The sequence below is a fragment of the Macaca nemestrina genome, chromosome 9 (assembly GCF_043159975.1).
Source record: "Macaca nemestrina isolate mMacNem1 chromosome 9, mMacNem.hap1, whole genome shotgun sequence".
In the NCBI taxonomy this organism is placed as follows: Eukaryota; Metazoa; Chordata; class Mammalia; order Primates; family Cercopithecidae; genus Macaca; species Macaca nemestrina.
In genome coordinates, this window is record NC_092133.1 from 114,452,696 (window position 1) to 114,477,010 (window position 24,315).

Sequence of the window (24,315 nt, forward strand, 5' to 3'; positions counted from 1 at the left end):
CTCCATCTCCACAAAAAACAACCAAAAGCTAGCCAGGCGTGGTGGCACGTGCCTGTCATCTCACCTACTTGCGAGGCTGAGTTGAGATCACTTGAGTCTGGGAAGTTGAGGCTACAGTGAGTTGAGATCATGTCTCTACACTCCAGCCTGAGTGACAGAATGAGACCCTGTCTCAAAAAGAAAGGGGGGGGGGAGCAAAGAAAAGAAAGGGCAGGAGAAGGGAGGGGAGAGGAGGGAATGTGATTATGCTACTCAGGACCCTAATAATATTTTCTATTTCTCAGTTGGGGTTTGAAGCATGGGTTCAAGTCGTACCTTTTAGGCACCCTTGGAATTTGGTTTCGATAGCTCCTTGAGTGGTCTTTTGAAAAACAGGGCTCCACTCTTCTCTTTGGGGTTTAAATAATTAAATAAAACCCTTTGGTTTTTGTCATCCTTGAAAATATTTTGAAAATATGTCCTATCAGCCGTTAAAGTTTTATCACTATAATCTCACTAGGGCTAATTTGTTGACAGGGAAGCTGCTGTTATTGACCAAGCCTCCTCTCCCAAGGCCGCATGGCAGGAGTGCACCATTCTCACTATACCCCTGTCTTCTAAATAGCAACATAATTAGAAGGAGGACTTCTCTGCCTCCAGCTACGCTGATTCCTGGGGAGGCCAACTGGGAGACCTTTTGAAGTCAGAGGGAGAGAGGTTTTGTTTCTACGAAGCCAGCTACCCTAACAAAAGCCAATTCAACTGAAGTTTTAAGATGGCTATCACTTAAAAATAAATGAAGAAAAACAAGGCTTCAATCCCTGAACACAAAGGGCAATATAAAACTGTGTGTGTATGCGTGCGCGTGTGTGTGTGTGTGTGTAGTTTTGACTCATTACTAAAAATTACCACTTAGAGAAAAGAAAAAGGAAATTGAAGCAGTCGAAAACCAAATTCCTTTGAGTTTCTCCTGTGACTCAGCCTTTCAAAACTTCTCATTGGCCCTGGCCCCGGGCTGTCCGGCCACCCCTCTCTCTTTCTCCCACCCCATTCTGAGTCTTTCATAGGAGTCACTCAGATGTACCCTTATTAATTTAAGCTATTGAGGAGGAGGCAAAAAGAGAGGCCTTTATTCTCCATGAACTTTGGCCATTTATCCAAAGAAACAGTTGTCTGGCATCTCAGTAATATGCTGGTAGTCAGTGTCATGTGAGAACCTCCCATCCTCAGCACATCGTTTGTTCTGTTTCTCCACTGCTGCCAGAAACATTGGGGTCATTACCTTGCCCATCATCCACCTAAATTATAGCAAGGAAACCACTGTTAACATTTCCTTCCAGCAAAAGCCTGTGCAGGGAGGCGGAGGACCTGTGTTCATCTAAACTGTAGCTAATTGAAGCGGCCACTTTAGGCACTGTGGGAAACAATCAGATAGTTACAGCCATTGACAGATTCCATGAGAGGGAGGAGGAGGAGCCGCTGTGAGTTCATGCTTGTAGCTTGCCGATGGCCCTGTGGGGTTCACGCTCCTAGTCTATGCTTCTGTAAATGATTTCCGTAGTAAAAGCTTAGAATACTTTGTTAAATCAAACAAAAGTTAGTAACAGTTATTGAGATTTCTCCCTAAAATACTTTCCTAGAGAGACCTTGCTCGTCAGGTCTCCCTGGATTCCCCTAGATGAAATATAACCTTCTCCTTTACCCTGTATGTTACTTCTTAGCCAATCTATATATGTGACATTTACATGAGTCACCTATATAGGTGTTGCAATGTATATACAACAAAGCATTCTATTTAAATTATTTTAATGTACGTAATTTTAAATGGATTACATATTTATTTCATATTGTACAGTATGTTGACTGAGCATGACTTCACTTTGCCTTGATAACTCAGTCATTTTTATGAGCATCAAATATTCAACTTGACCTTAGAGGAGAATGATGCATCCTAGTGTGTGTGTGTGTGTGTGTGTGTGTGTGTGTGTGCACACTCTTATTCATTTGGCATCTGCCTCCCCTACTAGGAAACAGTCTCCAAGAAAGCAGGAACTTGGTCAGTTTTGCATGTCACTGTTACATAGGAACCAAGAACTGAAATTTGCAGTTCAATAAAGATGTTGCATGAGTGAATAAAATGAGCGCATGACTACTAATACTATATTTTGTTCTTTTTTGGTTTTCTTCTAGTTGCAGAATTAAGACAAATCTTTGAACCAAAGAAAAAAGAATTCTTAGAAATGAAAAGGTAAGATCTTTATAGTGGGAATTAGGAAATAGAAGAGAGCTTGGCAAAGCAGTATTCTGCTTTCCTTTAGACTCGATCGCTGTTGCTCACTCTGCCTCTTGTGGTGTATCTCACAGAAAAGAAAGAATTGCCAGGCGCCTGGAAGGGATTGAGAATGACACCCAGCCCATCCTCTTGCAGAGCTGCACAGGGTTGGTGACTCACCGCCTGCTGGAGGAAGACACCCCCCGATACATGCGAGCCAGCGACCCTGCCAGCCCCCACATCGGTGAGCGTGGAGCTGGGTGGCCCATTTTCCAGCAGGCTGCCTGGCTGGTTACACGTCGCCTTTTCCACCCAGTGGTATCAGAACATGAGATATTCCGCAGAAGTGAATTGTGTGGATATAACTTTTTTAACACAAGGTTTCACTCTGTCACACAGGCTGGAATGCAGGAGTATGATCATAGTTCGCTGCAGCCTTGACTCCTGGGCTCAAGCTCAAGGGTTCTCCCGCCCCAGCCTCCTGAGTTGCTGGGACTACAGGCTTGCACCACCACACCTGGCTAATTTTTTTAAAAAACATTTTTGTAGAGACAGAGTCTCACTATGTTGCCCAGGCTGGTCTCGAACTTCTGGCTTTTAGTGATCCTCCCACCTTGGCCTTCCAAAGTGCTGAAAATATAAGCGTGAGCCAGTGCACTTGACCTACTTTTTTGTTAAGTGTATTTGGTTTTTGTTTATTTTTAGTTTTAGTTTTTTTAGAGACAAAGTGCAATGGTCTGATGAATGCTCACTGAAGCGTCAACCTCCCAGGCTCAAGTGATCCTCCCGCCTCAGCCTCCTGAGTAGCTAGGACTACCAGCATGTGCCACCATGCCTGGCTATTAAGTATATTTGCTAAAAACAGCGACAGTAAAAACAGCATGTAATCTCTGCCCCGCCTCACGGACATGGCCTTCCAGTGTCACAGCAGTATGAAATGATTCCTCTCGGCACGTTATTGGGTAACTGAGGGCCAGTCATTCCTCCTCCCTAGACTGGGGCCCTCAACCCTCAAAGGCGGTTACTGTGTCTTTCTGCATCCTCAGGGCCCAGCACAGGATCCGTGCTCTGAGATAGGGGCCTCTCAAGGTTCCGACCCAGCACAGGGAGCAGCTGCTCTCAGCAGGGAGCCTTAGAGGCAAAGCAGCACCTTGAATGAGTACGGTTCTTACTCTGGAGATACAAGAAAACTTTCTATTTAAGTTATTTTAATGTAGGTAATTTTAACTACATTGCATATTTATTTCATATTAAACAGTATGTTGAGGGCGCATGACTCAGCTTTTCCCTAATCACTCAGTCATTGTTGTCATCAAAGATTCAACTTGACCTTAGGAGAGGAGGATGCACACAGGGCTGCTCTTCCCACCACAGTCCCTGGCTCTGAGGCGCTGTGCTGCTGTTTTGTATTTTTTTAATTTTTTTTATTGTATTTTATTTTTGGAGATGGAGTCTCTCTCTTGTCGCCCAGGCTGGAGTGCAATGGCGCGATCTTGGCTCACTGCAGCCTCCACCTGCCAGGTTTAAGCGATTCTCTTGCCTCAGCCTCCAGAGTAGCTGGGATTGCAGGTGCCCGCCACCATACTGGGCTAATTTTTTTGTATTTTTAGTAGAGATGAGGTTTCACCATGTTGGTCAGGCTGGTCTCGAACTCCTGACCTCAGGTGATCCCCCCGCCTCAGCCACCCAAAGTGTTGTGATTACAGGCGTGAGCCACCAAGCCCGGCCATGCTGCTGCTTTCTATAGCCGGTGTTTTCTAGTTTCTTGCTCAGAGAGAGCTGTTGATCTCATTTTATGATGTTATCAGTTTGCTTGTCTCTACAGTTTCCAATTTCCTGTGGCCAGAAAGCTAGAAAACGAAGATATTTTAAAATCACGTGCAATTATTAAAAAAAAAAAAAAAAAAAAAGCTGGGCATGGTGGCTCACACCAGTAATTCCAGCACTTTGGGAGGCTGAGGCAGGAGAATAGCTTGAGCTCAGGAGTGCAAGATTAGCCTGGACACCACAGCCAGACTCCATCTCTTAAAAAGTAATTACACGCATGAAATGTCAATACACGATCACAGTCTCAAAATTTATAGCCAGAAATAAACCTTGGTGTATATGAAATGATAATCTGTGTAGTATATGATAGTTTAAGCTTCACATAGTAGTGAGAAAAGGAAGAATTATTTAATAAAATCATAATAAAAAAATGAGTTCGCCAGAGGGTGGGAAGAGGCATATCCCTCTTCTCACTTCATACCAAACTCCAAAATTCGTTCCAGTTACTCACCTGTTTAATTTAAAGAAAATAATGGAAAAGATACATGTATATTTAATTCAGGTGGAATGAAAAAGACCATATGGGAAGGGTTAAGGTAATAATGAAATGCCTGTTAGATAGACTGTTAGGACCCTTAAATGACGTCTTCAAAATAGATTTCCAAATATAGGAAATTTTTGTTTGTTTGTTTGTTTGTTTGTGACAGAGTCTCACTTTGTTGCCCAGACTGGAGTGCAGTGGCATGATCTCGGCACACTACAACCTCCGCCTGCCAGGTTCAAGCGATTCTCCTGCCTCAGCCTCCTGAGCAGCTGGGATTACAAGCGCACACCACTGCGCCTGGCTAATTTTTGTATTTTTGGTAGAGACAGCGTTTCACCATGTTGGTCAGGCTGGTCTCGAACTCCTGACCTCGTGATCTGCCTGCTTCGTGATCCGCCTGCCTCAGCCTCCCGAAGTGCTAGGATTACAGGTGTGAGCCAGCCGGGAAAACATTTTTATAGAATGTGCCAAGCGGGAAATCATTTTTATAGAATATTAATAACACTAAATAATTTATAAAGAAAAAATTCTATGAAAAACTAGAAGGAATATATAAAAATGTTATTAATTTGTAGGGTAATGATTGGTAGGTTTTTTGTGGTTTTTTTTTGAGACAAGGTCTTGCTTTCTTGCTCAGGTTAGAGTTCAGTGGCACGATTGATCATAGCTTACTGCACCCTTAAACTCCTGGGCTCAAGCTAACTGTCCACCTCAGCCTCCTGAGTAGCTGGCACCATGGACATGTGCCATCATGCCCAGCTAATTTTTAAAATAATTTTTGTAGAGGCAGGGTCTCACTATGTTACCCAGGCTGGTCTCGAACTCCTGGCCCCCAGCCACCCTCCCACCTCAGTTTCCCAAAGCGCTGGGATTACAGGTATAAGCCACTATGCCAGGCCCACATTGTATATTTCCTATGTCAGGCATGTGTGTTATAATTGGGGAAAAAAACACTTCTGTAAAAAAGAAAAGCCTGGTGAATAGTGATATGGGCCATATAGTTATGGTTACTCTCAGATCCCGGGAAACCAGCATCCATCCCTTGTCCATTGGCAGCAGCTCAGTTGTCTGGTGTCTTTCCCAGAGGACTCTGAACCCATCCTATGGCCTTCCACGTGAAATACTGAACTCCACAAAAAAGAGTAAATCAGTAAGGGGAAATAAGCACTGAACGAGCACCGAACTCTGAGGTGCTCTCGGGAGTGAAGGGGCTGAGCTTAAGTTAAAGCCACGCCTTACGGGGCTTGTAGAACATGCACATTCACAGCCTTCGTAGATTTCACTGCAGATCTCAGACTTCTTCAGCAGTCCAGGTAAATAGTCACTTTAGGTGAACACACCTCAGTGAGAAACTGGTCCTTCACCGCATGGGCACCCGGGTGTGTGCTGTGTGCAGTAGAGAGTGTCACTCTATGTGTAAATACGTGTCTTTACTTGAAATCTGCACCTCTCATCCACGTGACCTTCTTGTAGGCCGATCAAATGAAGAGGAGGAAACTTCTGATTCTTCTCTAGAAAAGCAAACTCGATCCAAATACTGCACAGAAACCTCTGGCGTCCACGGTGACTCACCCTACGGTTCAGGTACCATGGACACCCACAGTCTGGAGTCCAAAGCCGAAAGAATTGCACGGTACAAAGCAGAAAGAAGGCGACAGCTGGCAGAGAAATACGGGCTGACCCTGGATCCTGAGGCCGACTCTGAGTATTTATCCCGCTATACCAAGTCCAGGAAGGAGCCTGATGCTGTCGAGAAACGAGGAGGAAAAAGTGACAAACAGGAAGAGTCAAGCAGAGATGCGAGTTCTCCGTACCCCAGGACCGAGACAATGGGGCTCAGGACCTGTGCAGATGAATCCAAGGACTATGCCCTCCGTGGGGGTGACGGTGCTTCCGACCCAGAGGTGCTGCTGAACGTAGAAAACCAAAGACGAGGTCAAGAGCTGAGTGCCACCCGGCAGGCCCATGACCTGTCCCCAGCAGCAGAGAGTTCCTCAACCTTCTCTTTGTCTGGGCGCAGTTCCTCCTTCACTGAAGTGCCACGGTCCCCAAAGCACATGCACAGCTCCTCCCTGCAGCAGGCGGCCTCCCGCAGCCCCTCCTTCGGTGACCCACAGCTATCCCCTGAGGCCCGACCCAGGTAAGCATCCAGCCCACGCTAACCACCCTGAAGGCAGGAGAATACCTTCTTTTTGCCTCTCTGTGTGATAGGGTTTGGGTATTCTTAGCATCTTGTGGAGGTCGAGGCTCATTGGAGAAATATCATGGTATATGATTTTTTTTTTTTTTTTCCGAAGACAGGGTCTCACTCTGTTGCCCAGGCTGGAGGGCAGTGACACGATCACAGCTTGCTATAGCCTTGAACTCCTGGGCTCAAGCAATCCTCCTGCCTCAGCCTCACAAGTAGCTGGAATCACAGGCACATGCCACCATGTCTGGCTAATTTTTACTTTTTTTTTTTTTTTTTAGAGATAGGGTCTCGCTATGTTGCCCAGGCTGACCACAAGAGATTCTCATGTTCGACCTCCCAATGCGCTGGGATTACCGGCATTGGGAGGTCGAACAGGAGAGTCTCTTGTTTCACTAAAATGGACACGATACCGTACCTACCCTAAGATTCTTACATTTTGGCCATGTCAAAACAGGTTCTACCAAAGCAGGAAGCCTCGTGTTCTTTCTGTTTGTATGTTTCTTATGTTCTTTTTAAAAACAAATTGAACAAGTATCATGGGGACACTTTCATGGACTCCTCACTTCAGGACCCTCTTGCTGGATGTCTCACCCCCGTTTCATAGTTTATCTTTTCACGGCTTTTCTGTAATCATATCAGAGACTGATGATTGTTGGTGATGGCTTCTGTTGCTGTGGTTAGAATCACAGAGCAGAAGAAGCACCACTAACCAGTGGAAGCATCTCAGCGCAGGGCACAGAAGTATCACTGCAATATACACGGAACAGAGCTAGACTGCCTAGTTCTGTAAATATATCACATACTAGGACACAGATATGTGTGAGAACCCTGCATTATAAAGATCAGCCATTAGAAAAACCATTGTGTAAAAGGATCCACTCAAGATAAGAGCAGCTCCCATTTGGAGAAATTGAAAACGGTATGAAATCAGAAAGTCAAATGACAGAAGAGAATATATGTTTACTTCCAAATTTAAATTTTGAAACCGTGATGACCATATTAAAAATGCAATTTACTTAACTGTCCTGCTTAAAGATTTGGGATAATTGTCTAGGTGGATCTTAACTGTATTTTTCAGTTCAAACAAGCAATAACTTCCCAGGCGAATTGAGAAGGGATGAGAACCTAAGGTCAGGGAGATTCATTCTGAAAGAAAAAGACTCATATGTGAGAAACACTCTTATTTGTTTCCCATTGGGACACAGGGGTGCACACCTGGTCATCTCTAAGTGGCAGGAACAAATGTGAAGCAGACCCTTGTGGTACTGAAATGTATTAACCCAAAGACCTGTCATTGCACACTCAAGGATCCAGACTGAAATATTTAGAGAGATCAGCTTCCAACAGAATTAAATACCATAGATCCCAAGGATCCATTCTGAGCACGCTTGTTCAGCCTTTCGCTTTAACTACTGGAAATGTAGGGACTGTGAGTTACTGTCTCATATTTTGAAAAGAAGGTTTTTGTTTGAGAATTTGCATTTCATCATAGAAACCATGTTCTTGGTTTAGTTACTCTCTACCAAAGGAAGTTCTTCCTGTGTGTTGCAAGTAGGACAAAGAACCTAACAGACTCCAATTTAAAAAGAATATTAGAGATATATAATTACACTGGTTTAAAAGAAATGAGGAATCTAATTTCAGATTGCCACATGATGGCAGCTGTTGAAGTCGTTATCACGGTATGTGAGTTAGTCACCTAGATCACGTATGATAGATTCTCAGTAAGATTTTAAATCAGTTATAATAGTAATTAAGACTTTGTTGAGCATCCCAGGTAAAAGGACAGGATACTTCATATTTCGTATGAGTTAAAATCTTAATATTAAAAAATGTATATAACTTGTCTTAAGACCTAGAAAAAAGCACTGTCGACATATTTAGGCCTGTAACAAAATAAAGCGACTTCTTTATAGGTTATTTTGAAGATGCATATTACCTAGAAGTTTTCATAAGCCAAGCCTTAGCTTCACAGCACTTTACTTTCATGAAAAAGACTTAAAAGAATTAAGAAATTGTAAGGACTTCTAGAAGAGGTGCATACCTTCTTTTCTAAGCCATTTAAGGTATACAATTCTATGATTCATAGGCAAAGAAACCCAAATTAGTTTGTGTATTTATTAGGAAAATACCTGGGATGTATTTACATAAAGAGGGTTGGAAAATGTGTGACAAATCTGACATTAAAAACAGTTAAGATTTACATTGTAATGACAGCAGTGATTCAGCTTGTAAAAATGGATTTACAAAGGATTAAAATTCTGCTTCGATAGTCTTTATCTAGAACCAGGAAATTCAAGTTTCAGAAAGTCATTTTCTGATTCCTGCTTAGGGGGAAGTAAGATGAACCAAAAAAAAAAAAAAAAAAAAAAATACATTGTAACCCAAAACAGTAACAAAAGAAACCTCCTTGGTGACCTAAATAACTGTATGTGAAAATAATAATGTCATCTGACATGGAAACATGTCACCGAAAACTTTAAAATTAACAAGTGAAGAGAAAAAGTATCCATAAATAATGTTTAATGCTGTGGGTTTTTATGGATTTTTTCTGTCACTAAAATGGAGTATTTTTCTCACTGCTGCACTCTGCCATCATCTAGCTCTGCCAAACTTTGGCTGTTAAATCTCTGAATCAACTCCTTCCCATTTAATCATTTTGTTCTGTGCTTGCTAGCAAGAGGCTGTCTTATTTAAATATGAATACAATGACACTCATGAATATACCATCAAAAGACCACCTATAGTGTCCTAAACATTCAGATGTGAGTCCCATCTCCAAAGCTGTTTCTGAATGCGCTCATGTACACTAACACCTGTACACACCTGTGCATATATACAGAATAATCATTAATTCTCATACTTTACTATACTATACTCATTAAGCATTATAGGTAAAATAACAGTATTTAGGACAATATTTACCTGAGTAATACATTTATTTTATAATTCTTTAGTATTCAATTTATATGATAAAGAAGATTTTTAAAAAATTGGTTAATTGATTAGTTGATATTACAGATCTTTAACTCAGAAATTCTGTTAGATGCCTGGGAATTCAGATGGACACATTGCTCTGAAGAAAACTAAGAATACACATAGTAACGAAATAAGTGAAGTAGAAAATAATAAGATACTTCCAGCCCCACTCTCCAACTGTTACAAACCTGTAAACTTGGAATTTCAGAAATGGTATTATTTGCAGGAGAGGTAGTGTTACTGATTATGAACCATTCTTTGTTAATTCCACCACTGTGAATTTTAGAATAAAATTAAAAGGAATTTAGGTCCTATGGATTATTCAGATTTTTAAACATCTGAGCTTGAGCTTCTGCTACTACTAGAAATTCCGAATCCAAAGCTCTTGTTGAATTTGTTACTTTATGCATCTCATGTATCTATGTAAAGGAAATGTGCTGTGTTTGTTACTTTTATGAGTGGAGAAACTCACTGTCTTCAGTCCTGCTGCTACCTTTGCTAAGCATCCAGCTGTCACTCTTTGCTCTCAGGGAACTATGTGACTGGCAAAGAGAGTGAAATGGAAGGTAGACCTCATTTATTTTCTTTCTTTCTTTCTCCTTCCTTCCTTCCTTTCTTTCTCTTTCTTTCTTTCTTTCTTTCTTTCTTTCTTTCTTTCTTTCTTTCTTTCTTTCTTTCTTTCTTTCTTTCCTTTCTTTCTTTCTTTCTTTCTTTCTTTCTTTCTTTCTTTCTTTCTTTCCTTTCTTTCTTTCTTTCTCCCTCTTCTCTCTCTCTCTTTCTCTCTCTCTCCCCTCTCTCTCTCTCTCTCTCTCTCCTCTCTCTCTCTCTCTCTCTCTCTCTTTCTGTCTCTCTTTCTTTCTTTTTTTTGATGGAGTCTCACTCTGACACCAGGCTGGAGTGCAGTGGTGCAATCTTGGCTCACTGCAACCTCCAACTCCTGGGTTCAAGCAATTCCCCTGCCTCAGCCTCCCGAGTAGCTGGGATTACAGGCATGTGCCACCACGCCCAGCTCATTTGTGCAATTTTAATAGAGATGGGGTTTCACCATGTTGGCCAGGATGGTCTCGATCCCTTGACCTCAAGTGATCCACCTGCCTTGGCCTCCCAAAATGCTGGGATTACAGGCATGAGCCATGGCGCCCTGCCGGTAGACCTCATTTTCTAGTGGTGATCCCCTCTAGAAAACCCTCGTTCGTTAGTTTTGTTTGTCATTACTGTACTGCAGCCCCTCACCACTCCTTTCTCCTTAGCAAATTGTGTCCTTAGTAGTCAGAACACGATATGGAGTTTTCATGCAGAGCTGAGGCTGACATTGGACCCCTGGGAGAGTTGCCATTGGTGGATGACAGTCTGGGCAGGGCTCCCATGGATGCCAGAGAGCTCTGGATCAGCTCAGGAAATAGATCAGGGCACCCTCTGGAATGCAGCTTCTGCAACACCTTGACACGGTGCAGACTGAGCCACTAAGAAAGGAAGGGGCTTGTGCTAGGCACTTGGAGTTTATTTCTGGTTGCATTTGCTCATCTCCCGATGAGAGGTTTTAGTCTAAAAACTGACTCCAGAGCCTCAAGCTCTCTTGGCTCAGTGGTCTGTTTCCATGCACTGAGAGAGGTGTCTGCAGGAGAGCATCGTGCTTGACCTTCCACACTCCCGTGTCCACTAGCAGGCAGGTTTTCTGACACGGGCTGCGGGATTCAGGACAGCGCATCACGGAGAAACATATATCTTGGGAGCCACTCTCTGAAGAACAGACCTCTAGGTCCTCCTAACAGCTTGTTCTATTACTGGAATGGAATTGGCTTCACCTTTCAGTCCCTGTACCCCCAAACACCTGTGCTCCCTGCCATACTCTAGAATCCCAGCTGTTAAAATAGATGAGTAAGTCATTCCCTCTTTTTTTTCATTTCATCCTGTTCTTATTGGCAAGTGACAATTCTTATTATCTTTTTTTTTTTTTTTTTTTTTTTTTGAGAAAAGGTCTTGCTCTGTTGCCCAGGCTGGAGGGCAGTGACACAATCTCACTGCAGCCTTGACTTCCTGGGCTCAAGCGTTCCTCCTGCCTCAGCCTCCCGAGTAGTTGGGACTTAACAGGTGCACGCCACTATGCTCGGCTAATTTTTGTATTTTTTGGTAGAGACGGGGTTTCACAATGTTGCTCAGGCTGGTCTGGAACTGCTGGCATTAAGCGATCCACCCGCCTTGGCCTCCCAAAGTGCTGGGACTGCACACGTGAGCCATGGGGCCTGGCAGACAATTCCTATTCATTGGACTAAATATAAATATATCTTCTCAAACCCTAGCTACTATGTACACTAGCTGAAAACTCAAAGGAGTGTGAGATTTTAAATGCAAAATTTTGTCCTTGAGCCTGTGTCCTTGCAGATTTTGTACCTGTGCGTATCTGCAGAACAGTCATTAGCAGTTTTTCCAAACAAGCGACTTTTAGCAAATTAACTGTTAATTTTAATGAGATTCAGAAGTTAATAGCCATTCTTAACGTTTTATAATTAGAAGCTGGTATATAATTAGAGCTGGACACCCACATGGTGAAACTAATTTGACTGTGCTGGATTTGACTTCACTTTGGTAACAGGAAGCACTTTTTAGTCTGTAGACCCTTGGGAGTTGTAGGGAGTTAAAGCTGATCATTATATACTATTATATACTTGGGGATACAACGCAAGGGCAACCCCTGGCCTTTATGAAAACTTGGAGTGAGTTATTATTTCCTGGTAATATAATTCTCTGCCAGCCAGTTGCTTCATCAAAACAGTTCTGATACACCTGAAGTCATCACTTCATTGTTCTGGTCCCCCGTAACCCTGTAAGCCTCTCCCCTTGTAGGTGACCTCTGCCCTGTGAAGGGTTGGCTCACCCCAAGATTCCACAAAATAAATCATCTGTTTGTTTATGAGAACAAGGCTTTTTAAGCACCATATGTAATACATGCATATAAATGCATGTATTTAGATCAGATTTCTGGAGGAGGGATTGTAAATAAGTTTGATGACTAAAAGAGAGGGATGAGGACAGAGTTGGAGGGGGAAGAGGGGGAAGAGAAGTAAGAAGGAGGGGGAGAGAGAGAACAGGATCATATAGGCAAGAGAGCACGTGTACCTGGAACAATGGTTAGAAACTAACAAGGTGAAATTTAATAAAGTTCTGTATTTAGATGGGGAAAAAATCAGTGCACAAGTTCAAGATTGTGGAAACCTGATTTAACAGCAGTTCATGGGAAACATACCTAGGGGTTTTAGTTGACAGGAAGTTCTTTATATGACTGCCAAAGTGATTAGTCCAATCTTGGGGGACATTAATGAAAGTGAGTCGCCAATAGCACAGGTAGGCAATGGTTCCCCTGCGTCCTGCAGTGGTCAGATTACATCTGGGTATCTCTTTCTAATAGGGCCACTGACAAATGTGTCCAGAAAAGAGTCCACCTTCCCATCTGCCCTGCTTTCTTGACCTTTCCAGGTTGTTTTTTGTTTTTTTGGTAACTTTTCTCTCCTTAACCCATGTATGCCTGAGGTTGCAATTTTTTTAATTTTTGCAATCAGACCTTGGTGATGTTTGTAGAATATAAATAACTCCCACATGCTTAGCGTTCCAGTAATGGAACACTAGGGATAAATGGGCTACTAGAAACTGGGACCATTTTTGGAGTCACTTCCACTTTCTTTGGTGTTTAGACTCTCGCACCAGTCTGCTCCCATTATCGTATTGTGAGTTTCCCAGAGACATCAGAGCTGGAGCTTGGCTCAGCTTAGCAAAGGGAGCCCCGATGTTAGTTTGGCTTCTGGGTTGCTGATGATTGTGCTAGAAGGGAAAAGAGGAGAAAGAGGTCATGAGCTAAATGAGGAGTCCCACAGATGCCACTTCACAGCCACCCTATATCGTAGGAAGGATAGTCAAATGTCCAGCACCTAACGGGTACAAAAGATAGTTAGAAAGAATGAATAAGACCTGCTTTGTGATAGCACAACAGGGCGACTATAGTCTAATAATTGTGCATTTTAAAATAACTAAAAGTATAATTCAATTGTTTGTTACACAAAGAATAAATACTTGAGGGGATGGATACCCCATTTTCCATGATGTGATTATTACACATTGCATGCATCAAAACATCTGATGTACCCCATAAATACATACACTTACTATGTACCCACAGAAATTAAAAATTAAAAAAAAAGACACCAAATGCTAAGCACCCTAGATCATGGCTGTCATATTCAGAAGTGGACTTTAGTAATTTCGTAAGGATTTTTGCAGACACGGCACTGCGAATTTGGTATTAAGCTCTTCTGTAAGTCTGGTAAGGATGATTGCAGTGATAGCATTACTTTAGTAGAAGTTTTAAGAGATGGGCAGATACCTTGCCCTAGTCATTTTCATATCTCCTTCACTACAACTGGGATATCCAACAATTTCAAGTGGCCTAGAAAATCATTTTTGAATGAATATTCTGCTGTTTTCTGTTTGCTTAAAGTATCATCAAACTATAGCAATGCTGTTCGACATAGCCAATCTGCAAACTGTTTATCAGCACACAACCTATGAGACACTTGCGCCTGAATGTAAATTATGTACAGTTTCCTTCATTAAGAAAATCATGTTGTGAAGAAAATGTCAGCTGAACTACACAGCAGGTTTAGTGATGTTGTTAATTTCCCTTCCGGTGCAAGCCTTTTATCTAATCATGGAGCAGGGACACCGATCGGTGGAACACACTGTGAGCAGCACTTGTTTATCTGACAAGGCTCTTTCTACTTTGTCTGGGATTGGGGTTCTTGTATGTGGTCTGAGTCAGGCTGCTCATAAATATTATTAAACAGTAAATGCAAATCGTGATAAGCGAGCAGAAAATCATCGGCCACTTGTGGAGCATTGTGAACTGAGTCCACAGCCCTGAAAGGCTGATTCTAGTCTAGTCTTATGATGAAAGCTGTCAAGTCCCTATTTACCTTATTCTAGGAGTGGTGGTTCAAATCAGGAGATGAGGGGATGCCAGTCCAGCCTCGCACCTTCCTCAGATTCCAGCATTTTCTGACAATTGTGCATCTGCACATATCTCTTCCCTCCCTCCTTTCTGGGCTGTGGTTACAGCATTCGGGCCTTCACTGAGATGAGCTCAAAGGGAGACTGGAAGAAATTGGTTATCTCACATGTTTATCCTGTTTTTGACCCTGGAAAATGCTACATTCTCAGTACTAAAGAAGTCCTTACTCTGTAACCCAATGATGACATATTTTTTAAATGAGGTATAATTTGCATCAGATACACAGATTTTAAGGATGCAGGTTGGTGAGTTTGGTAAATGTATAACCATTATCCCAGTCAGGATAGGAAACATTTCCATGATCCTTTGTGTCTCTGTCTACCAGAACTGATTCTTGACTCCATGTGCAAAGACTGGTATATCCTCACGGTATCCTGCGTTCAGCTCATTAGGTTGTATCAAGCAAATCTCCCACTGTTAATTTCTTAAGCAAACTTAATTTATCAAAAATGATTAAGCAAGACTTCATGAAATAACGTCACACAAGATTAAAAGAAATGAAGAGAAAATAAAAGAGAAAAATAACCACCATAATTCAGATGTGATCTCTTTTTTCCTTCATGTTTTTTAAAAAACTCACCTGCTATTTTACTATCCTCCAAAACAATGCCCTCTGCACCCCTGAAGTAAGTTTTGTACTTTGATGGATGATATATTTTAAAATCGAGTTGGGCATCGCTTTGCCAACCTCTCAGTATTATGATCAGGCTGTGCTGCTCCAAGGTGGAAAGCTCAGTCCACAACCTTCCAATGCCTGACTCCATTGATTTTTATGCTGTTCATTGGAGAAACAAAGGAAGAAGGTAATTGGGTTCTGCAGAATTCATAGGTAATCGGGTAATTCTGCTGACGGTGGAACCGGCACTAGAGAGAGATCCACATCCGGTCAGGGTTGTGGCTGTGACCGGGAAGTTCTTGGTGTCTTCCTTGCTTAACCTTGGAGTCCATGAACACTGGCATCCCAACCTCGTTCTTACCCATTCAAGCCAAGGAAGCAGCCATTTTCCAGAATGTGGAAGCTTGTTGCTCTGGAAGACTGGAAGGTGCAGGCTGGGGGTTCCTGCTGCACTGGGTCCGAGCCCCATCCTTTTGTTACCAGCTGTGTGATTGTGGGCAGTTAATGTCCTTTTCCCTTGCACCTCACCGTCTGCATCTATGAAGTGGGGATGAGAAGACCTCATAGAGTTGCTGTGGAGATTGTCATTCACCAGTTCGTCCATTCCATGAGCATCTGAGACCTGCTGTTCGCCACACATAGCTTTGAGTGCCGAGGAGATGAACATGAACGAAGTCTCTCTCTCCAGAGGCTGTCACATCCTAGTAAGGAGAGAGGGCTGTAACGGAGCGGGCGGTAGGGATGATGTTAGTGAGACCACAGATCGGGGAGGGCCTCAGAGCCACCACAAGGGCTTTGGGTTTGGCGCTACTTGATATGTGGAGCCATAGGAGGGTTTCAACAAGAGGAATGATCCATCTGCCTTACAGTTCAAAGTATTACGCTGGCTGCTAAGCGGAAGATAGACTTTAGGGGACCAGGATGAAACCAGGTAGAATAATGAGGGGGTCATCCTGGTAACATAGGTGAGAGACGGTGGTGGCTTGAACTAGAATGATGGCAGCACAGGTGGTGGAAAGAGGTTATATTTTGAAGGTAACCAGGAGAACTTGCTGATGAGGTAGGGGTGGGGTTTGAAAGAAACAGAGGAGTAAAACGTGAGTCTCAATTTTTTGGCCAAGGCAGCTCGAAGCAGGGATTTGGCATAGGGAAGACTCCAGTACAAGCTGGGACAGAGGGAAGTTAAGAGTTCATTTTCTGGGCATGTAAATATAAGACGTCTATTAGACATCCAAGCTGAAATGTCAAGAGCACCTGGGGCTCTGTGTAGTGGGGGTGAGGAGGAGAACTCAGCTAAGAAGTCTGATGGGGGAAGTGGGAGACGGAAGAGGGGAGTGACCAAAGTATAGATGCTGCTGCACGACTCAGAAGTGGCTGCATTCTGTGAGATAATCACTTCGCAGTGCCCAGGAGAGCCTGTGCACCATTGGTGTCTGATTTAGACCTCTCCTCATCCCTCTCGCATTTTCATTTTGTATGGCAGATAACCTCACCCAAATATGTGTCATAGCCAACCTCAAGGATCCTGAAACCCTTACTTGGAGAAATGCTTTTCTAGATCACTCCTGCTTTAAATGTACTAAAGACAAACTCAGGCCCTCCTAGTGAGGCTGGACTCACTCTGCTGAAAATCGCATGACTTCTGAATTGGGTCTCCTAAGTATTATGTCTTCAAAACATAAAAAGAGAAATTTGTAAACTTTCATTACTGTGTTGACTATGAAGAAGGAAGAAGATAAGAAAAACATTTAAAAGGCTTATTATGTCCTAGGCATGACACCTTCACATACATTTGTTATTTATTTTTTTTTTATTATTAGAGGCTGAGTCTCACTGTGTCTCCCAGGCTGGAGTGCAGTGGTGCAATCATAGCTCACTGCAGCCTCAAACTCCTGGGCTCAAAGGATCCTCGTGCCTCAGCCTCCTGAGTAGCTGGGTCTACAGACGCATGCCACCACCTTTCATTAACTTTTTAATTTTTTAAATAGAGACAGAGTCTTGCTATGTTGCTCAGGCTGGCTCGAACTCCTGGCCTCAAGGGATCCTCCCGCCTCAGCCTCCAAAAGGGCTGGGATTACAGCAGGCGTGAGCCACCACACCTGGCCTGTTTGTTTCTTATTACATACATTCGGATTTATTTTACAGATGTTCCTCAACTTACGATGGGGTCACATCCCAATAAATGCATCATAACTTGAAAATATTGTAAGTCAGAACAACAAAGGAAACATTAAGTCAAAAAATGCATTTAATACACCCAACCTACCTCAGACATGCTCAGAACACTCACGTTAGCTTGGATTTGGACAGAGCCATCTGGCCATGCAGCACACTGTGGGGACGGGTCGTTCCCCCCACGGCTGTGTGGCTGGTGGCAATCTGGGAGTGGCGGCTCACTGCCTCTGCCCAGCATCGCAGGGGAGCGTCACACCACACAGCACCAGCCCAGGAAAAGAACAGAATTCACAATTCTAAGCACAAGCGCTCCTGAATCCCTATCGCTTCCACAACATCCTAAAGTCAATAAATCTTACATTGTAAGTCTGAGACTGTCTATATACTCAGACTTTGAGTATTCACCACCCTGGCGGTAGTCCTTTGGTTTTTGGCTGGTTCCATATCTCAGGTGTAACAAGCAAATGGAGTCCAGTAAGTCCCCAGTGTCTGTGTGGGATTTCCATTTTATAAATACTGACCCAACATGCTTCCACAAGCCCCTGATGGAGTGTGATGGTGATGCTGACCAAGTTTTATTCTTGCCAGTGAAGGTCATGTTCAAAAAGTTGTACTGCACTTCGTTTACAAAGCCCTCTATTATACGGAAAGCGTTCAGCCTAAACATAACCCCGTGAAGGCGGCAGATTCGTTATGGGAACTTGATGTCATTTCCAACAGCAGGCGTCTGCTGGCCCCTCTTCCCTCTGCACGCTGGACTGAGTTGCGCTGCCTTCGTTCCTGGCTGCGGGTGATGTGCCAAACTCTTCCCATCAAATAAAAGTTGAGAAATTGGACCCTTTGTAGTTGGAAATGAAATGGCTCTAGATACAGCTTCACTTTTTATTTGCTGTAGGCAAAATTGATGTGATGCAGAGGATTGGGAGGTGGGGTGATAGTTTTAGGAGTAGCAAGGCTGGAGGATCTTACTGGAGAAACAGATCAGTCCAAGCCCAGACTGAGACAGAGGTCAGTGGTTACAGCAAGATGTACAATAGCGGTTCCAGATACTTGCCTGTCCCCTCCAACTAAAACTCAAACCAAAATGATTTTAGAAAATTAAGTGGATTATAACTCTTATTTTCTTTTAGAAATTGCTTTTTGAGCTGCAATGGGTTTCCAGCCTGGTGCTGAGAAATTCTTGCAGATGGGCCCATAAAGTTTTGAGCTGGTAAACATTGTAACTAGCCTGTAGAATTTCCTTTTTTCCCCTACATTGTAAGAGGAGGCAGGGCAGTAATCTGAGTGTTCCTCCTATGACTTGCTTTACATTGTTAAAACAAGGTTGTCCTTACCCATGATGTTTCTCTAAAATACCTTCAGCCTGGTGTAATTACTCATTCACATTCTGCTTGGCGTCATACTCAGTCGTGTGTTGAGGAATGAATGTGTGGATTATATATGACCTTGCCTACCTGCGGTATAAGGTTTTTAACGACTATGTTGATTTATGATTCGTTTTCATTTTCCTTAGCTCATTACTTGGACACATTAGGAGCTCAATAAATATGGGCAGAATGGACCTGAATTAGTACTTGTAACTCTTGTGTTGGTCACATTATTCAGTGATAATTATAAAAGGAAAATGTGTAATAGTAACTAAAAATGTGATCTCATTTATTTTTTTATTTTATTTTTATTTATTTTAATTATCTTCTTTATTTGAAATGTGTTGTTTTACGTGGATGCTATTTTTATATTAGGCTATTTACAAATGTGCCACTGCAAAATTCATGGAAATTAAATTACCTTTTACTTTTAGTCAGCTGCTTACAAGAGAATTGCCTGGTATTTGAGGCCAGAGTGTGACTATAACAGACTCCATTCTTTTTTTTTTGAGACCGAGTCCTGCTGTTGTCACCTGGGCTGGGGTGCAATGGCACAATCTTGGCTCACTGCCACCTCCACCTCCCGGGTTCCAGCAATTCTCCTGCCTCAGCCTCCCGAGTAGCTGGGATTACAGGTGCACACTACCACACCCGGCTAATTTTTTGTATTTTTAGTAGAGACGGGGTTTCAACATGTTGGCCAGGCTGGTCTCGAACTCCTAACCTCAGGTGATCCACCCACCCCGGCCTCCTAAAGTGCTGGGATTACAGATGTGAGCCACTGCACCCCGCCAACTGACTCCTTTCTAATAATTTAAAATTACTTGTGAAAACACGTGATTTAATGGCCTTAGATACATTTATTTTTACCTCTTGATTTTAGTAGTGAGCCACATGTCCTGGAAACTCCATGAAGTGAATATAAACTCTATAGCAAAATGTGCTTATACATTTTCAAAAGCCAGAATTATTCTTTTTTTTGCCTATAATATTTATATTTGTTTATATTTTTTAAGTTTTAATTTAGGTTCAGGGGTACATGTGCAGATTTCTTATGTAGGTAAATTGTCACAAGGCTTTGGTGTATGAAATATTTTGTCACCCAGGTAATAAGCACAGCAGCCAACAAGTTGTATTTCAATCCCTGTCCTCCTGCCCCTCTCCTCCCTCAGGTGGGCCTTCATGTCTGCTGCTCCCTTTTTGTGATCATGCGTACTCCATGTTTAACTCCCACTTATAAGTGAGGATTATTCTTAATAAAAATCAGCCTTTAGGTTTTAAGTTATGGTGAAGTCTGTGTATGTGTTGACATTTTAATAGAGATTATCTGGTTTTGTTTTTTGTACACAATAGTACAGGGAAACCCAAACATGAGTGGTTTCTCCAGAAAGATTCCGAAGGGGACACACCTTCACTTATCAACTGGCCGTCCAGGTACCCGCACGCCGGCCTCTGGGGTGTGCGTGCATGAGTGTTGCTTCTTCCCGCCTGACCTGCGGTTCCACACATCAGCTAACACTCACTCTCCTCTTGCCCTTTTTTAATACCGGTGCACTTGAATATCATGTGGAAGTTACTTTCAAATCATTTGCTTTTCTCCTCCACTTGCCCTAATCCATGCTAATAGTATCTCTCCTTCCCCTTCTTTTTCAATCTTTCTTGATTGACAAACCTTTTCCTTGACCTTTTGCTTTTTCCTTCTCACCAACTCACATAGGACTGGCCAGTGAGGGGCAGTAGTGAGCACCCAGCCAGGCCCTGGGCTGCTTTCCTGAGCTGACTCACACTCTCCAGCCGGCGTCCCCTCTGCTCAACTCCCCACTGCTCCCAGCCCTTCCAACCTCCTTGCTTTCATATCTCCTCATCTCTAAACCAGAAGTTAATTTTCAACAGTTAAATTTAGGGCATGTGGTTTTAAAAGCAAACAAAACCTCCTATCATTTCATTTTTAAGACTGGGGGCAGGGAGAGGCGGAAGGAGTCAGAATGAGTAAGTCATGGAAGGACAAAGCTCCCCACACAGAGTTTCTGACAGTCACTTTGTTCTCGGCTGAGGACAACATGCAGATTGTCTCTGATCAGAAGTGCGCATTCCACAGGAGAACTGGAGCCGCGCTTCAGTCTCCTTTTGATTAACAAAAGTTTTAAGTATGAAAACCTCCAACACTGCCTCGTTTCTGAGCAAAATAACAACTCAGAATGTTTTCTTTTCCTGAGTTGTTCATAGTCACCACCTAGATGTGTGTCTGTGTGGATTTTCCTTTAATGACACATATATACATGCCCTGCCTCTTATGTTAAAAAAAAAAATAGGAGTTTTTATCAAATTTAGCAGGGTGCACTTGTCATTTTTCCATTCTCAAGTAGTTGGAATTATGTCTCCTTTCCCACTACATGGTACTTCAAAAAGCAAAAATAAGAACTAGATAACACTAATAAATGTTTACTCTTTGCTCAGCACTAAGCCATGTGCTTTGCAAATGTCATATTACACTATGTCACTATTATTTCCATTTAAAAGGTGAAGAAACTGAGGCTTACTTAGGGCAGGTGAGTTGCCCAGCACCACCCAGGCCAATCTGACTGAGCCGGGATCTGAGCAGAGGTCCGACCCCACCCCACGGTCAGAGCTCTTGCTTTCTTTGTTTTGCAGTAATGGAAAAAGGTCTGTAGCTTTTGAAAAGGATGCCAGTTTTGCTCTCAGATATTTGAATATCTTTAGAAACAACTGGAGCAATCTCTCTTTATTTTTTATTTTATTTTTGTTTTTTAGAGACAGAGCCTCTCTCTGTTGCCTATGCTGGAGTGCAGTGGTACAGTCATAGCTCACTGCAGCCTCAAACTCCTGGATTCCAGTGGGCCTCCTGCCTCAGCCTCCTAAGTAGCTGGGACTACAGGCACACGCCACTGCACCTAGCTATTGTTTTTCACTTTTGTAGAGACAGGATCTCACTATGTTGCCCAAACTGGTCTCAAACTCCTGGCCTCAAATGATCCTCCTGCCCAGGCCTCCCAAAAGGTTGGGATTACAAGCATGAGCCCCAGGGCCCGGCAGCTTTTTTGGGATCCGTTTTTGACTAAGAGCATAACAGCAGGAGAGGGGGATGGTGGTGGGAAATGTTCACTTCATTAATTCTGTCAGCAACTATCTTTTCTCTAACATTCTTTTGGCGCTAGAATTATTCATAATGATGCCCAAACTGGCCACGTGCCTTCTGAATGAATGAATATACTCTGCATTGCATGAAAAAGCTTGTGAATGTCTAATTGAGTGCTTTAAAAGAGAGGCGGTTGTTGTATCTTGAACTAAATGAAAAGCGTAAATAATTGTGAGTGCCCTTACATTTTCAGGAGGCAATGAAATTACAATGTTTGGTCAATAGGTGTCTGTATGCCAGGAACCTTCCCCCACAGTCCGTGTTCCAGGCCTGTGCGTGAGGAAAGCTTCCTGATTCAAGGGACCAGCCTCATTGTGCCCTAATGCATACTGGTGGTGTATATTAATGCATTTTTCTGTGGCTTCTGGGTATTTATTTGGTCAGAAGGGACCCATTCTCTCCCAGGATAGCATCTGACCCCTGCCAGCTTTTACAAGGGTTACAGTTAGTTTTGCACCACCTGGGCATACATATACAAATTGGAAACTCAACTTAGGATCATCTGACAAGTAGTTGACATTAGACACCAAAATGCTTTTTCACAAGTTATTTTCTCTTGGGGTCGGTTTCCATTCGCTGGTAATCTGGGATCTACGCTTGCTTTCCTCCTGTGAGGCCGTTACCGCACTTTGCAACTTAAATCCTTTTTCTTTCTTAAAGAGTTAAAGTTAGAGAAAAATTGGTGAAAGAGGAAAGTGCTCGAAACAGCCCTGAACTCGCCTCAGAGTCCATAACTCAGAGGAGACACCAGCCAGCGCCAGTCCATTACCTGTCATTTCAGTCCGAGCACTCGGCCTTTGATAGGGTCCCCAGCAAGGCAGCAGGCTCTGCACGACGGCCAATCCGTGGCTATGTCCAACCCGCGGATACCGGTCACACCGCCAAGCTGGTGACGCCAGAAACCCCAGAAAATGTATCTGAGTGTAGCTGGGTAGCATCAGCCACCCAGAATGTCCCCAAACCTCCTCCCTTGAAGGTTCTAGAAGGTGATGGAAGGGATAGCCCAGTTCTCCATATCTGTGAGTCAAAAGCAGAAGAAGAAGGAGGAGGAGAAGAAAAAGAAGAAGAAGATGTGCTCTTCACTGAAGCTCTCGAGCAAAGCAAGAAAACCTTACTGGCTTTGGAGGGTGACGGGCTTGTGAGAAGCCCAGAAGATCCCTCTAGAAACGAGGACTTTGGTAAGCCTGCTGTGAGCACAGTCACCTCAGAGCATCAGAAAGAACCGGAAAGCATGGTGCACCCCCCTCAAGCTCAGCACCAGCCCACTGAGAGGACAGGCAGGAGCGAGATGGTTCTCTACATTCATAGTGAGCCTGTGTCCCAAGACGCCAAACCAACTGGTCACAACAAGGAAGCCTCGAAAAAGCGCAAGGTCCGTACCCGCTCTCTGTCAGATTTCACAGGCCCCCCTCAGCTCCAGGCCTTGAAGTATAAGGACCCAGCTTCCAGGAGAGAGCTGGAGCTGCCCAGCTCCAAGACTGAAGGGCCCTATGGGGAGCTCAGCATGCTGGACACAAAGGTCTCTGTCGCCCAGCTCCGAAGTGCGTTCCTGGCATCTGCCAACGCCTGCAGGAGACCTGAACTGTAGGTGATGCTTCACACACCCTCCAGCTGTGTCACTTGCACGTCCCTGGCAGAATGATTCACTCCTCGACCTGTGTTGTGTTCTGCATTGAATCATATTAGCTTAGCTCACAAGTGTGTGCAGGGCCACTATGTGGAAAATGGCTCAAAAACTACCACTCTGCTGCTGCCTACTAATGGGGAACTAGCGGTTTGGGTCTCTGGAATGTCTCCTTCCTTACCTGCATGGTAGAGGCATGAAGAGGGGTTTGGCGGTGTCTGTGCCTTGACTCACAGAGATGCATAATCCTTTGCTGTCTTCTCTTTCTCTGTCTTCGTTTGCCTTCCTTATACTCTCTGCCCTTTGATTCTAAAAGCAAATCACGGGTGGAGAGGTCGGCCGAAGGACCTGGCTTGCCCACCAGTGTGGAACGGGAGAGAGGGTCCCGGAAACCAAGACGCTATTTTTCTCCTGGTGAAAGTAGAAAAACTTCCGAGAGATTTAGAACCCAACCTGTAACTTCAGCAGAACGAAAGGAATCAGATAGGTAGGCGTGTGTATGTGCAGTTTCCTAGTCCAGGAACATGGCAATGACACGGGAGTTTTACCACACTGATGGCCTTGATGCTATTTATATGGGATGTT

The 24,315-nt window shown here is 43.4% G+C and overlaps 1 protein-coding gene across 20 annotated transcripts in view; it reads left to right on the forward strand.

The window, feature by feature from the left end:
* Window positions 1-24,315, forward strand: part of LOC105480065 (supervillin) — a 272,318-nt gene that overhangs the window by 176,006 nt on the left and 71,997 nt on the right. For 12 of the 20 annotated variants that reach the window (XM_071070295.1, XM_071070296.1, XM_071070292.1 and 9 more), the window contains 6 exons: window positions 2,170-2,227; window positions 2,344-2,495; window positions 6,036-6,702; window positions 20,303-20,383; window positions 22,767-23,690; window positions 24,047-24,217. In XM_071070295.1, the coding sequence (XP_070926396.1) occupies window positions 2,220-2,227; window positions 2,344-2,495; window positions 6,036-6,702; window positions 20,303-20,383; window positions 22,767-23,690; window positions 24,047-24,217 (2,003 nt within the window). In that variant the 5' untranslated portion in view covers window positions 2,170-2,219. The remainder of the gene's footprint in view (window positions 1-2,169; window positions 2,228-2,343; window positions 2,496-6,035; window positions 6,703-20,302; window positions 20,384-22,766; window positions 23,691-24,046; window positions 24,218-24,315) is intronic. The other 8 variants (XM_071070304.1, XM_071070305.1, XM_071070306.1 and 5 more) reach the window with 3 other exon arrangements.